A 15,869-nucleotide genomic window follows, 5' to 3' on the forward strand; every position below is an offset into this window, starting at 1 on the left:
ATGGCCCTGCATTCAAAATGGCACCAGGCTCCTGGTTAGAAAAGCTAACTGGAGTGTACAGGTGGAAGGGCTTGTTGACTCTCTGGTGCCTCATGGAGTGGTATATAGGTGATCATGAAGTTCTCATGGGCCTTGATTCTGGCAGTGAGGACTGCTGAAACAACTAGTGGACCACAGGAAGTCTGAAGTCAGGATTCGAAAGTCACAGATTGAGGCTGTGGACTTTGGCAGAAATGACGAATGCAGCAGCAGGGGCTAGCGTGATACCTCAAGAACCAGGAAGGACTCTCAGCTAACAGCTGCCTGGGACACCGAGGCCCAGCCAAACTGCCTGGGGAGCCCAATGGTCCAGAGGGCAGCACGGGACTGATGTCCCTCCCCTCCATATCCACCAGGAGGAAATACAGATTTCCCTTTATGGAGCAATAGATGGGAGGGGGTGGGAGCAAGAAATGCTTGATATGGAGTTCCGATTTTTAACTAAAATCTATCCCAAAGAGACTAAATTAAAATAAAGTAGACATTTCAAATTGAAATAAATTGAGTTATTATCAAATGTTACATTTAGGTCTTTTCTCCAATTTTCTTTATCAGCAGGAGTGGTGGTCGTGACAGCAAGATGACACCATTTATGGAAATGGTGAAGTTGCAGTTCTTTGCTCCAGCGATAATGAATTAATTCCAAACCCTTTATAGAAGAAGCACTTGCTGGAGAGAACCTCTGCTATCAGTTTTGTTTGTGCGTTAGGCTTTTTAAAAATGCGTGATTACACATAAGGCCCTTGCTGTCACTTGCTCTCTCTAGCAATCTATCTGTATACACATGTATTGTCTCCAAACAAAGACTAACCGGTCATACTTTTCACTGTATGCTCTGTATGGAAAACAGAATATAGCAAGGAGCTGATAGCAGACTATTAACCATTGGGAGCAGACTGCCTAAACTTCAATTCTGGTTCCTCCATTTATTATTGGTGTGACCCCAGGCAGGTTACTTAACCTCCTTGTGTCTTGGTTTCCTTCTCTATAGAATGTAAATAGCAAAACTTTATAGGTGTTCTGAGGATTAAATGAGTTAAGACATGCAAATATATAGAAGAATATTCCTAGAAGCATTATTTACTATTGTTAAAAACTGTAACTAATCCAATGTCCATCAACTGTGGAATGAATAATTACATTGTGGTATATGATGAAATACTACATAGCAATGAATGTGGATAATAAGTTACATCCACACACAGCAACATGGATGAATCTCAGGAATGAAAGAAAAATCAAATAAGGGGCACACTCTGTATGATTCTATTTTTAAATTCCTTTTTAAAACTATTTTAAAATTTATTTTTAGAGAGGGGGAGGGAGGGAGAAAGAGAGAGAGAAACATCAATGTGTGGTTGCCTCTGGTGTACCTCCCACTGGGGACCTGGCGCACAACCAAGGCATGTGCCCTGACTGGGTATCAAACCAGCGACCCTTTGGTTCTCAAGCCAGCCCTCAATCCACTGAGCCACCCCAGCGAGGGCTGTATGAGTCTATCTAATTGAAGTTCGTAAACAGACAAAGCTATTTTATAGCATTAGAATTCAGGGTAGTGGATGGCTTTGGAGAGGAAGAAAGTGTTGGTGGTAACAAGGGACACCAGGGAACAAGTAATGTTATAGTTCCTGACAGGAGTAGTGGATACATGGATGTGTTCGCTTTTCTGATAACTCACTGAGTTGTATGGATACTACAGTTATGTACGGTTTTCTCTATGTGAAAGTACAAACATACTTTAGTACATGTTACATACTAAGCAGACAACAAATAGCAGCTACTTTTATGTTCCCATGTCAATACATATAAATGTACATTGTAATCTTTAATGTCTGTATTGTATTCCTTTGAGTAGATGTACCCTAACACATTTTATTAATACTTTGTTGATGAACATTGACTATTTCCCAATTATTCTGATTTGATTATAACTTTATATGGTTTTATACTTCTATGATGTTTTAGTCAATGCTAATAAAATAATGGTTCATTACAAAATCAAAGTTTTGTGTATATGTTTCAGTTGAGAATCACTCAGATTTCTATTTTAAATTATAAAAAATTCCCCTTGGTGTATAGTAAAATCAGTGCAAGTTAACCAAATATTCTTCACTGTCATTATTACTTTAAACTCTGCCTCTTCCTAAATAGAAATTTTCGAATATGTGGCTAAAAAAATACCCCCTATGACAATAGCTGTAAAATATGCTAACAAGTTGTAAAAACACTTATTTGAGAGTAATAAATCCAAGCCGGGAGAAATAAAGTTAAATATTACATATATACTTTACTTGCAATGGGCTGGAATTTATTCAGTACCGCGAAGAGAGTGCAGAAACACTTTTGATTTTAAATAGAAGCTCAAAGACCTTGTTAACTGGACAGAATAAAGCCATGTAAAGCAGAAGTTAAATCAGATTAAAGTGAAATGCTCCCTGAATGGTTCAATTAAAATGTAGTCAAGCTGCACATGTTATTTAAAAAAATTCTTCCTTAACTCACCTGCGCTTGCAGCTTTACTTCGTTCACCTCATTGGTCAGATCTTCAAGATCTCTACCCAAATGCACACAAAATTGCTTAATGCTTGCTTCTCTGTCACCTACGGACTTATCGATGGCATTCCGAACGGCAATGATGGACGGCTTCATAGTAGCGAAAACAGCGAAGTCTTCGGGCGGTGTGGGGACCTGATACTGTTCAATGAGCTTGTACATTTGAATCACCACGTTCCCTTCATCTTCAAGGCTTTCGATCTAAATGGAAACATTGGTGGCTTGTTAACTCTATCCGAGTCCTAGTGTTCTCTTTAGGTTTTGTTTAATAGGAGATAGCCCTTGTGCAGCATGAACATCACACTATGCAGAGCCAGCACATGAGGAGTGCGTTAAAGTGCCTGAGGCCAGCCCTGCCCGAATAGCTCAGTTGGTCAGAGTTTAATCCCAATATACCAAGGTTGTGGGTTCAAACCCCGATTAGGGCACATACAAGAATCAACCAATGAATGCATAAATAAGTGGAACGACAAGTCAATACTTCCCTCTCAAATCAAGAATAATAATAATTTTAAAAACTGGTTGAAGGCTGCTGGGTGATCTCTACTGTCATCGTTACAACACAGGTAATCAGGCCCATGAGGTAAGTTGCTCAGAACTGAGTATACTTAGCATTATTCTTATAAATTTTTATTTTTTGCCTTTCTCTTTTATTGTGTAGCAATAAACAGTGCCAATATTTAAGGTTTGCAGAGACAACGGGTGCTGTGAGGATGCTCAGTTGTGGTATCAGAGCCCACAGACGCACGTGCTGAGCTGTGGGGTGGACAGGCCCTGCTCCTGCCTGCGCGGATTCAGAACTCCGATCTACGGGGACTCTACTGCTGTCCTCTAACAAGTACTTCTACTACCTCCAACTGACACTAAACATCTTCACCTCGATGTCCTACCTTCAGTGAACAGGGTCTCTCCTAGTTTTCTGGCAAGAAACTCTTCAGTTCAGGGCAATCCTCCTCCCCCCAACTCTGCCACATTCATACGACTTGACCTAACCTTCTGGCCGCGGACTGAACCAAGTAGCACCCAATTGGGATCCAACAAACCCAGAGCAGTCCGACCTCTCTCCTGAACACAGGAAGAGTTAGACCGTAGCTGCTGGCAGAGGCCGTTTGCTTTCACGTGGAAACAGAAAGCGGGTCCTTAATATGAGAAGATAACTGCAGAGAGGCTTTCAGAGAAACGGTTCTCACCCTTCGGCGTGCATCACAGTCACCTTGGGAAGCTTGTTAAAACACAGATTGCCGAGCCCCTCCCCAAAGTTTCAGACTTGGAGGTCTAAGGCGGAGCCAAAGAATATGCATTTCTAACAAGTTCTCCATCGCTACTGCAGCTGCTGGTTTGGCGACCACCCTTTGAGAAACACCATTCTAGAGAGGAGCAGCGAGGAGAGATGGAAAGAGAGAGGCCTTCTCGTTTCCCTAGGCTGTTCTAATCCCTAGTTTCTGTCCTTTCAAAAGGCTAGGCCCCGTCCTTGCCTTTAAATTCCAGAAGATAACCCTGCCAGCCTAGAATAAATCCTTTCTTTTTTAAGATAACCTAGTGAGTTTTTATTACTTTCCAACCAAGCATCTAACATCTTAAACAAGTTATAAATAGAACTAAGTCCCTGTACATCAAGATCTGTTCCTCTTCCTGTGTTTCCTGTACTCAGGGTAAGCATATGTCCAGGTTTCTCTGAGAGTGTCCTGGTTTTCACTTGTCCTGGCAGAGCCATTCATAGTGCCTCTTCTGCTCTCAAAAAAATGGCCTGGCAATGCAATGACTATGAGGCCTTCTCCTACCCATAAGGGTTAATAACACCACTATCTACCCATTCACTGTAGAGAGATACCCAAGAGAGTTATCTTGGATTTCTCTTGCTGTTCCCTCATTCAGTTGTCCACTAAGTCCTTTCAATTCTAGTTACTTAACACCTCCAGAATCCCTTTCTTTTCTCCCATTCTTGAAGATACTGCTTTAGCTACATAATACCTAACACCCTTTCTCCATTAGCCACATCCTGCTCTTGTCATGCTGCCTCATGTCACTGCAGTTTCCCCACTTCTTGGAATGCCTTCTGAATAGATGTGCTTTAGGTCATAGCATAAGTACCCCATCCTCCATAGAGCCTAGGGCAGCCCCCCCAGTCCTAAAACAATACCTTGTACCTATGCCCACTGTATAATAACCGTCTGCTTTCATTCTGGACTCTGATCTCCTCCAAAGCAGATTTACTCATTGTTGTAATCCTTGCAACCCACTAAATGCAACTCACTGCATTTTCTGAACAAATGAGCGAGGTTCCAAAAGAAGCTGTTTGTGTGAAGAGCATCTCCCTAAGGGAAACTGCTTCGTCAACACACCACCTAGCAATGCAGGAACAACCTCCGCGGAGATGGAACACGGTCTGAGTTTTCTGTATGGCTCATCCACTGCCCTGTTCCGGAACCGCAGAGTGAGAGCAGTTTAACCTCTGCAGTGTGATCCTACCTTCCTGTCATAGTTCATGCAACAGGTTAGGGATACCTAGAAGGGAGAGCTTTTCTTTCTGACTCGGTGACTAGCTGGACTTGCAACGTGAAACTTGGGAGCTGCTGGTGGCCATGTTTGCTGCCATGGATGAAGAACAAGGAGCAACCTATTTGCAGACGGAGATAAGCAGACTCCCAGAGCGATGCTGAGAGGCGAGGTGGAGAGAGAGAACTACCTGGGTTTCCTACAGCTTTCTCATTCCTGCTTGTGCTAAGTTCCTCAGCCTACTTACACTCTGGATGCATGTGGAGGGTGTGGGTGGTGAGTCCACGAAATATCCTTGAGTCCTTAAATAAGGATCCCTGTTTTGGCCTAAGCTAGCTCAACTGGGTTTTGGTTATTTGTGCACAGGGGCCTAATAACTAAAAGTAATAGTAAGTGCTTGACACCTTCAGACTCTTGGGATGATATATAAGTAAACCTGAGGGAAAACCACAATCATCTGCTATTGGAGAAGGTGCTATTTCTTGAAATGAGAAACAAAATCATTACTTTTGTTGGCATATGAAATAGCCTTTACTAATTCTGTTAACAATGTATAACACGATTCAGTTGTTAATGACATTTCACTCAATTTATTTTTTAAATATTTAAATATCTTCAATTTTCAGAAAATAATTTCTCCCTCTTTCAAATGCCAATTGATATGAATGAAAGTTGTGAAAAACCTACTAATGAAATTAACGCTAGATTGCCTGCCACAGGGAGGGAAGAGCCTGAGAGAAGGAAGTCATTTTTCTGGAGGGAAAAAAATATGGGAGACAAAGGCAGTGTGTGTGTGTGTGTGTGTGGGGGGGGGTGACAGAGGGGAGAGAGAGAGAGAGAGAGGACCCCATCACTTGAGTCTCTACATCTACTGTTGTCTTCCCACCCCACCCCTCTAAGGGTTTTTTCCATTTCTAACAGTAAGGTTCCTGACTATTATGCAGATACAGTTTAAGGGTCAAGACTTCCATTGTGACTGACATTTAGATCACAATTCTATTAACATTTATCACAAATAGGAATTGCAGTAAACTGATTGAGAGCATTGGCTTTGCAGTCAGAGACCCAAATGTAGTTCTAGATCTGCCATATACAAGTTCTGTGATCTAGGACAACATAACCTACTTCAGTCCTTGTTTCCTCATCGACAGAGTAAAGATTATCTATACGTCTTGAGTTTTTGTGAGAATTTAAAATGTAACACATGTAAAAGTGTGGTACAGTGCCTGACCAGCGGTACGAGACTGATCATCATTAGCCGTCATCATTGATGTGATGTAGGACGTCCACTCACTTTGTGTGAAAGTGTTTCTGATAGTTTCACAGCTGTATTTGACCTTCCATCCCTCGGTTTTTTTATGTCTTCATTATCTACCACAAGATCTGCAATATTGAGTTATATGAATCAACTCACCCTTTCCTGAATTTCGTCAAGAAATATTAAGCTGTTAACATATTCTATGGTGGTCGTTGGAACAAACTCAAGTTTGTACTCTGCATCTTGTGCCTCAGAGATAATGGCATCCACTTTTTTCTTGCTTTGACAAGGAAGCATATAATTTAGCACCTAGGAAAGAAAAAGAATCTTAATTTCTTGAATATATTGTCATTTTATTATACATTTTAGATAAATCCTAGTTGAATATCTGTTAAATCAGCAAGTATTGGATGCAACAGTGTATATAAGGGATACTTTTTTCACATGAACCAGCAGGAAGGGCAGGTTGTGAAGATCATTCCCAGAACAAACTAGATTGCACGGCCTATTAAAAAGTTTGCCTAAATTCTCCGATCTCTTGTTAGCACCCTTTCTATTACCTTGCCCTATGGAGTGGACACTGTGGAGTCCTCCCCAGCACCAATTCTACTCCCTTCATGTTGGGTGGTAGCCATGTACTTTGGGGGAAATCGATTGATTTCTCCTTCAGAAACAAAGGTGCAGTCTGGTTGGTCACTAGGCAAATGTGAGGCTGGCTTCCTTTGGTCAATGTGATTGGATAAGGGTGGACATCTGACCTTAGCTGATTCAGTTAGAAAGATGTCCAGTACTACTGTTTAAGGCTGAGAGAAATGTACGCTCGGAATCCCAATCTCTCTTTCTTTCTCTCTCTGTACATAAACAAGGAAATAATTAGCTTATGGAGCTTTCTCCAGCCATTTCACAAATGTAAGGGAATATTAGCATTATGGTGAAGCTGGCACATCAGGAGGCTCAGTGAAGAGAATAAAAAAAGAAATGGGTTCTTGGTAACACCACTGAGTAACTAGATCAAATCTCCCTGATGCCCATTCACCCTGATTTTTAGCTGCATAGCCTACAAATTTATTGATTGCTTAAGCCCGTGTGAGGTCAGTTTTCTTTGGCTTCATATATAGTTGTGTTCAAACTGCTGAAATTGAATTGATTTTGCCCCAGTGATATGTTTTGTCCTTTTTAACAGATGAAGAAGCAAAGCTTTAGAAGAAAGCCCAATGTCATACAACTAATTACAATGACAGAACAGGCACTAGCGCTCAGGTCTGCAGTCTTTTATACAGAGCTCAGCAGTTTTCTGTAAGGGCCAGACAGTAGATGTTGTAGATTTGCAGGACATACAGTCTCTATCACAACCAGTCACCATGTCCTTGTAGTGAGAAAGCAACCACAGGCTAAAGCACACGTACGCAAATTGTCCTGGCTGCGTTCTAATAAACCGTTTGTCCAGAACAGGTGGTGGGCTGGGTTGACCTTGTGAGTTACAGCTTGCAAATTACCAAAATGTAATCAGATTTTCAGGGACAGTTTCAGATCAGGAAATGCTCTCCAAAACTTGATCTGAGCATCCTAGAATGAAGGAGCTTTCCCAGTGCAACACCAAAGAGCCTTAAAATACTCCAACAAAGGAAAAAGGAGGGAGAGTAAGAGGCGAGACTGAGGTGTGCAGGCTCCTCCCTCTCCTCATCTGAAAGCTAACCATGCTTGGAACAGAAAGGAGAATACGGAACTTGTTCTAAAACGGAGAATGCCCAGTAGACTTAATGTTAATTTTACGTATTTGCAACACTAGAAAATAAAGATAGTTTATTTGCAGTAGAAAAGTCATAAAACAATTGTAGAGCCCATAATGAAAACTTTTCCCAGTTCATAGTTACCTCCAAGCATCGCAAGGGGGATGGAATTAGTTTTTCTTTTAGCATCTTAGTGTCAATGAGCAGCAGTCCTACGTTTCGGGTGGGTCTCAGAGCCATAGCCTCCTTGTGCTGCCTGTGGTATTTTTCCAGTTGTTCACTAAAGAACTTAACATCTACATAAAATAATTCACATAAAGGATAAAATACATTATATTAGATTTTGAAGGATTATTATGAAATATGTTAATAATTATTACATTAATAAATTTATAGATATATTTATGTTATTCATATGTATGGTACTATGTATAATTTTAAAGTGTTAATTCACAGTCTTTTATATTTCATTATTATAATGAAAAACTAATATATAATAATGAAATGTTTTTAAATAAAAATTAAATATGTAAATATGTTTCCAGCTTCTATTAAGATGGTAACTCAAAATGGCATTAGAGGATCTAGTCTGGAATGGACTAGATTCTAGTCCATTCTAGAGTCAGATTGGTTTGAAATTGGACTTAATCTAAGTTTTTTCCTAAATGGTACCACAAAGGAAAGCATTTTGAGGATATTAACAATAAAATTTTGAGACACAAGAGATCAGGCATAGCTTAGTTATCTCCATTCCTCTTCCCACCACCTCTCTGCCAACCCTGCTCCACGTCATGGTCAAGGCCGTGTCAGTTTGCATCTGCCACAAGCCGCAGCTGCATTTTGAGAATCTCCTACCTCCATTGTCTCCCTTCTCCAATCTGCCTGAAAGCAGTGGAAGCCCGATTATTCTTTTTTTTTAAATGCATTTTATTGATTATGCTATTACAGTTGTCCCATTTCCCCCCCTTCACTCCCCTCTGTTCTGCACACCCCCTCCCACCCACATTACCCCCTATAGTTCATGTCCATGGGTCACACATATAAGTTCTTTGGCTTCTACATTTCCTATACTATTGTTACCCTCCCCCTGTCTATTTTCTACCTACCATTTATGCTACTTATTCTCTGTACCTGCTTCCCTCTCTCCCCCTCCCACTCCCCTGTTGATAACCCTCCATGTGATCTCCATTTCTTTGGTTCTGTTCCTATTCTAGTTGTTTGCTTAGTTTGCTTTTGTTTTTGTTTTAGGTGTGGTTGTTAATAACTGTGAGTTTGCTGTAATTTTACTGTTCATATTTTTTATCTTATTTTTCTTAGATAAATCCCTTTAACATTTCATATAATAAGGGCTTGGTGATGATGAACTCCTTGAATTTGACCTTATCTGAGAAGCACTTTATCTGCCCTTTCATTCTAAATGAAAGTTTTGCTGGATACAGTAATCTTGGATGTAGGTCCTTGCCTTTCATGACTTGGAATACTTCTTGCCAGCTCCTTCTTGCCTGTAAGGTTTCTTTGGAGAAATCAGCTGACAGTCTTATGGGAACTCCTTTGTAGGTAACTGTGTCCTTTTCTCTTGCTGCTTCTAAGATTCTCTCCTTATTTTTAATCTTGGCTTATGCAATTATGATGTGCCTTGGTGTGTTCCTCCTTGGGTCCAGCTTCTTTGGGACTCTCTGAGCTTCCTGGACTTCCTGGAAGTCTATGTCCTTTGCCAGAGTAGGGAAGTTCTGCTTCATTATTTGTTCAAATAAGTTTTCAATTTTTTGTTCTTCCTCTTCTCCTTCTGGTACCCCTATAATTTGGATTTTGGAACATTTAAAGATTTCCTGGAGGTTCCTAAGCCTCTCCTCATTTTTCTGAATTCTTGTGGCTTCATTCTTTTCTGGTTGGATGTTTCTTTCTTCCTTCTGGTCTGCAGCATTGATTTGAGTTCCAGTTTCCTTTCCATCAGTATTGGTTCCCTGTACATTTTCCTTTGTTTCACTTTGCATAGCCTTTATTTTTTCATCTAATTTGTGACCAAATTCAACCAATTCTGTAAGCATCCAGATTACCAGTGTTTTGAACTGTGCATCTGATAGGTTGGCTATCTCTTCATTGCTTAGTTGTATTTTTTCTGGAGCTTTGACCTGTTCTTTCATTTGGGCCTTTTTTTTTTTGTCTTGGCATGTCTGTTATGTAAAGGGGTGGAGCCTTAGGTGTTCACCAGGGTGGGGTAATGCTGGTCGCTGTGCTGTGGTGCTGTACATGGGGGAGGAGCCGAGAGGGAGCAATGGTGCTTGCTCCACTCTCTGTCAGATTTCAGTCACTTCCCCGCTACCCACAATCAAATTGGGCCATTGTGGTGCTGATTCCTGAGTGGGTGGCTTCATGTATGTTCTGGGACCCTGTGGGTCTCTCCAATGAACTCTCCTATGAGGCTGGGAGTTTCTCTTGCTGCTGCCTCAATCCCCACGGGTGTTTTCAATCAGAGGTTGAGGCTTTATTTCCCTGCGCTGGAACTCTGGGTCTTCGGTCTGTCAACTGCAGCTTTGCCTGCCCCGCTCCACAATTTGCCACCTTGCTGGGTCCACCAGCCACCACCTTGCCGTGAGTCCTCTCTGCCCAGCTGCCCGTCTCCACCCCTCCTACCAGTCAGGATGAATGTTTCTTCTTTAACTCCTTGGTTGTCAGACTTCCATACAGTTTGATTTTCTGTCAGTTCTGATTGTTTTTTGTTTTTAAATTGTTGTTGTCCTTTTGGTTGTGCGAGGAGGCACAGTGTGCCTTCCTATGCCTCCATTTTGGCCGGAAGTCTGATTATTCTTGAATACACTTCATCAAAACCAGCTCTTTCTAATACATATGCAGTACTAAACTACTCTGCTTGTTTTTAAAAATCCTGTACCCTCTCAAATTTAGCTAACTTTATTTACAATTACTTCCTCCATGTGGGTCAGATGGATCTCCTCAGTGCCTCTGTAACCCTCCACCATCACAGAAAGAAAAGGGTGTTGATTCCCCCCTAAGTGCATGTCATCTCCTCTCCTGCACAAAGGGGGAGTTTGACATAATATAAAGAACACACCAGACAGAGTGCTTGAAGACCTAGGGTCAGTCTTTAACCCACATGTGGCTTTGGGTTAGTCACTTAATTTTCCTGAGCTTCAGCTTCCTCATAATAGAAAAAAGGACAGTTACCTACCCTCCTCACTTCAGGAGGTTTTGATATGTGGTTGTTTTTTCAGAACTGACAAGGCTATCAAATAGTCTGAGAAGTCCTCTGCTAAGGAAACCTGTGTAATGTTGCTTGGCTTAGTATTTCCCAAATTTATCTGAACAGAGTCTTTTTACATCATATCACATAATTATACTTTCTAATAGTGTTCTGAGGAATACCCATTTGGAAAATACCTATTTGGTCCAATACTCTCATTTTATACATAAATAAATTTAGACCATCAAGGTTTTGATCTAATAACCATTTTGTCTTTGGCCTTAGTGACACAGCCAAAGAGAAGCAGAAGAGCAAAGCTGATAGAAGAGAAATAAGATTTATTTTCCGTCTCTTTTTGAGGTTGAGACGCGGTATGTGTAATGGTTAAGCACACAAGCTTTTAAGTCAGAGAGAAGTGTTTCTAATCCACTTAACAACTGTGTAATTTTGCAGTTTCCTTATCTCTATGTATCTCCGTTACTTTATTTATAAAATGAGAATATTGATACCACATAGAACTGTAAGGATTAGATGAGACACCTGAAAGTCACTTAACATAGTATCTATCAAGTCATAGTGCTCAGCAAGTACAGAAATTATTAGTAAACACTGACTTTTATAGGAATTTAGTGGTAAGATATAGCTGATTATGTCAAAAAGCCAGAACCTGTCCTCTGATCACCTTCTGGGACTGGTCAGGGGACACCCTGTCTCAAAGGTCAGTTAAACAGACATTTATATTATCTATAATATGTTCAAGGAATATTATAATTTTGAGAGAATATTATAATAGGCAAGGCATGGTAGCCAAGGGGCAAAGCTACCTTCTGTTAACCTCTAGAAAACAACTGGATTTAGAGGTTTAGCAAGTGCCAGAGACTTCCAAAAGCTGGCGGAATGAGGCATTTAGGAGCCCAGGCCAATGTGCTTTGAAGTCCCAGACAACAGACCATTAAGACTTGTGAGACTCTGGTTCCAGGATTGGGACAGGATTGACAAACCAAGGTGGGCTAGGTTAAGGGAAACCTGGAAGTCTGGCGATCTCATCCTGATGGGAGCTTGATGAGGGATTAAAGTTACCCACTATGAGGAATGTGGTAGCAAGAGACTAGGAGACCTTGGGCGCAAGGCTGTGAGTACAAGATCTAAGTGATTAGAATTGGTTATTTGGGTCAGGCACTTTTTGTGCTAAAATGCCAGGCTCTGTACCTTGCTGCCACCATGGTGTCATACTACAGTATGCAAGGCATCATGTCTCTCAGCTCATTTCAGTTCCACCCACACTAAGTCTCAGGGACTTAACAACTGAATACAATGTTTGCTCTTAGGCTGGAATCTGGGTCAAACCAGCTGCAAACTGCTTTATTTGAGGGATTCTGAATATAGACTAGATGTCAATATTAAGAAATTATTTTTTTAAGGTATGATATTATTTTGATTCTTCTATAGGAATATGCTTATTAGAGATGCATATTGAAGTATTTAATTTAGTGATGGAATGTCTAAGTTACTTTAACACAATAAAAATAATGGTTTGAAAGAAAACCATACAAATTTATTAAAAAAAACTAGTGTTGGTTCATGAGGCAAATGTGAAAGTAATCATTTTTTCTGTATAAGAAATTAAAGCAATAAGAACAGTTCATGAAATAAAAAAGTATGAATGCCTCACATTTTAAAATAGCAATAAATAATATGAACTTAATTATCATAATCATCTGGGAACTTCCCTGCCTGAAATTTCACTTGGGTATTGCAAATTATTTTCTTTTGTAAAAGATAGTAAGTCTAGTCCTGGCCTGGTGGCTCAGTTGGTTGGAGTGTCATCCCATACACAAAAAAGGTTGCTGGTTCGATTCCCAGTGAGGGCACATATGGGGGACATCTGATCGATGTTTCTCTCTCATAATGATGTTTCTCTCTCTCTATGCCCCCTCCCTCTTCACCCTCTTTTCTTCATTTCATTTTTTTCTTTTTAAAAGATTTTATTTAATTATTTTTAGAGAGAAGGGAAGGGAGGAAGAGAAACGTCAATGTGCAGTTGCCTCTCGAGCGCCCCCTACTGGGCACCTGGCCCACAACACAGGCATATGCCCTGACTGGGAACCCAACTGGCAACCCTTTGGTTCACAGGCCTGCACTCAATCCACTGAGCTACACCAGCCAGGGCTCATGTCTTTCTAAAATCAATAAACATTATCTTCCGGTGAGGATTAAAATTTTTTCTTTTTAAAATATAAGTCTAATAAAATCATTTCCCCTTGGGTCTAATTTCATGACTAAGAATTGTTGATTCATACCTACCAGCCTGCAATGACTGGAGAAATAGATAGTAACTTGAGTTCCTGAGATAGAAAAACACTCATGTAAACATTATTTGTAGAGGTAAACATTCCTTGCAACTCCTTCCCATATTCAGGCTATATAGAGCTAGCACTGATAAAGTCATTAGGAGATACTGCTTCTCATAATATTCTGAAATAAAACATTAACACCGAGTAAGGCTAAAGAAAAGAGTAATTCTATGGAAATAACCTAGAAATGAATAAACTCTTGCCTTTTGTCAGGCAAGCTCTTTTGGGCTACCATTTCTGTCACCGTTCACCACCAAAGAAACCTAGAAGACTGTAAATCTTGATGTCCCTATCAAAAATAATTAGCAAGGAAAATTAGAAAAGTTACCAGGTTCCTGAAGTTTAAGAGCTTGTAAATCAAGACTTTCGTTTTCTTTGAAGAATAGCTGGAACTTTTCAAATGTAGCTGCATACAATTGGGCAGATTCAAATGCTGCTTTTATGGTTTCCTAATGTTATAAATAGACAAATAAAATTATATTTTTCCCGAGTAGAATTCAATTCAATATAACTAAACAAACAAACACAAACACCTTCTCTGTGTCCGACAACATGTTCTGATCTGGGGATAAATAAGGGAGGGAAGACACCATCCTTGATGTCAAGGAACAGTTAGTCTCTTACAAAATTAAAATTAAAAAAAATTTCAAATCTGACTTCTGAAAAATTGTTTCTTATGATTGAAAGAAAACAAACTTGTAATTTTTTTAGCTTCATGGTGAACTTTTATATTACTAATAATCATATGGCAAAGATAATGTCTATTTTCCAAATTACAAATTTTATGTGTCAGTTGAGGTGTTTTCGAGAAAAGGCAGAAGTGTTTAGCATATCTATGGAATGAATTGCTTACTCTTACTATCAGTGGCAAGTCTCCTATTCCAAAATGCCTTTCATAATTTGCCCTAAGAAAACCCTTTCTTTAACCTCTTTTAAACTTGGCTACAACTACCCCTTCCCACAACATTTTTTCAAATCAAAACAAAAATTCCCAATCATTTCAGTCCCCTACTACCTGGGTCAATGCATATCATCATAGTTCAATGCCAATGAAAGGCAATTAGGATGTGTTTGTTAACCTTGGCCCATGACTCCCTGGCTGCACTCCACAGCCTTCCCTTATTTTTCCTACCAAGATATTTTGCAAATGACTGCAATTTGTTTCAGGGAAAACTAGAGATACTCAATGGAACTGCTCTTTCCCAACATACCCACGCTAGGCACGCTTTATGGAGAGTGGCCAGTTGTAGAAAGTTCAATTACATAAAATAGCACTCACCCTCTATGGTTACATTTAGTTATTTGTTCACTTGTTTCCTTTTAATAGGCTCTTATCTATTCTTCCAGACTCTTTCTGCTACTTATTTCTTTACATTAGGAATTGAGAGGAAGAAACTATGTCAAACTTGTATCTCCTTTGAGCTGACTTAATAGTGTCTCCAAAAGTGATCATACAGGCGATAGGATCACAATGGGAGGCCCATAAATGAAAAGCTCCATCAACATGGTCAAAATATGACTTGTAACCTTTTTATTTTTAAATAATATCTGGTTCACATAAAGCTAAAATAGGATGAAGAATTCCATATATCTGTCACCAAAATTTCCTAAATTTTAACATCTTATCATATTTGCTTTATTATTCCCTCTATATATTGTTTTACTATGAACCATTTGGGAGAGATTGTTACCCTTAAATATTTCAGGGTTTATTTACTAAACACAAGGATGGCTTTTATGGTGTTTCTATGTAATGTTCCATTTATGTTTTCTTATCTTTACTTTATATTCAGTATTTTTCCTACTATTCCTCTATAAATTATTCAGTTTCCATTTCAGTTTATTCTCCCCTGGGCACCATGTAATTTAGCCATCATTTCTGAGCTGGTTCTATCTACCCCTGCCATTCCTATTTTTAATTTTTAATTTTAGATTAAATGTAATTCTATACATATTCAAATGTTTGAGGATATTTATATGCAGGTTTTATAAAAAAGATTTTATTTACTTATTTTTAGAGAGAGGGGAAGGGAGGAAGAAAGAGAGAGAGAAAACATAGATGTGAGAGGGAAATGTTGATCAGTTGCCCCTCACATGCTCCCCAACTTGGGGCCAAACCTGCAAACCGAGCGTGTGCCCTGACTGAGAATCAAACTGGTGACCTCTCACTTTGCAAGATGATGCCCAACCAACGGAGCCACACCGATCAGGGCAATTTATATGTAGCTTTTCTTTCATAA

General features: G+C 39.8%; 1 protein-coding gene across 1 annotated transcript in view; it reads right to left on the reverse strand.

Annotated features, from left to right (window-relative positions):
- The window catches only part of DNAH6 (dynein axonemal heavy chain 6), a 241,862-nt gene that overhangs the window by 186,582 nt on the left and 39,411 nt on the right, over window positions 1-15,869 (reverse strand). Inside the window, exons 12-15 of the mRNA XM_045193849.3 lie at window positions 13,958-14,078; window positions 8,221-8,372; window positions 6,503-6,655; window positions 2,542-2,793 (exon numbers count right to left, since the gene is read on the reverse strand). Coding sequence (XP_045049784.2) covers window positions 2,542-2,793; window positions 6,503-6,655; window positions 8,221-8,372; window positions 13,958-14,078 — 678 coding nt within the window. The remainder of the gene's footprint in view (window positions 1-2,541; window positions 2,794-6,502; window positions 6,656-8,220; window positions 8,373-13,957; window positions 14,079-15,869) is intronic.

The sequence above is a fragment of the Desmodus rotundus genome, chromosome 5 (assembly GCF_022682495.2).
Source record: "Desmodus rotundus isolate HL8 chromosome 5, HLdesRot8A.1, whole genome shotgun sequence".
Lineage (NCBI taxonomy): Eukaryota > Metazoa > Chordata > Mammalia > Chiroptera > Phyllostomidae > Desmodus > Desmodus rotundus.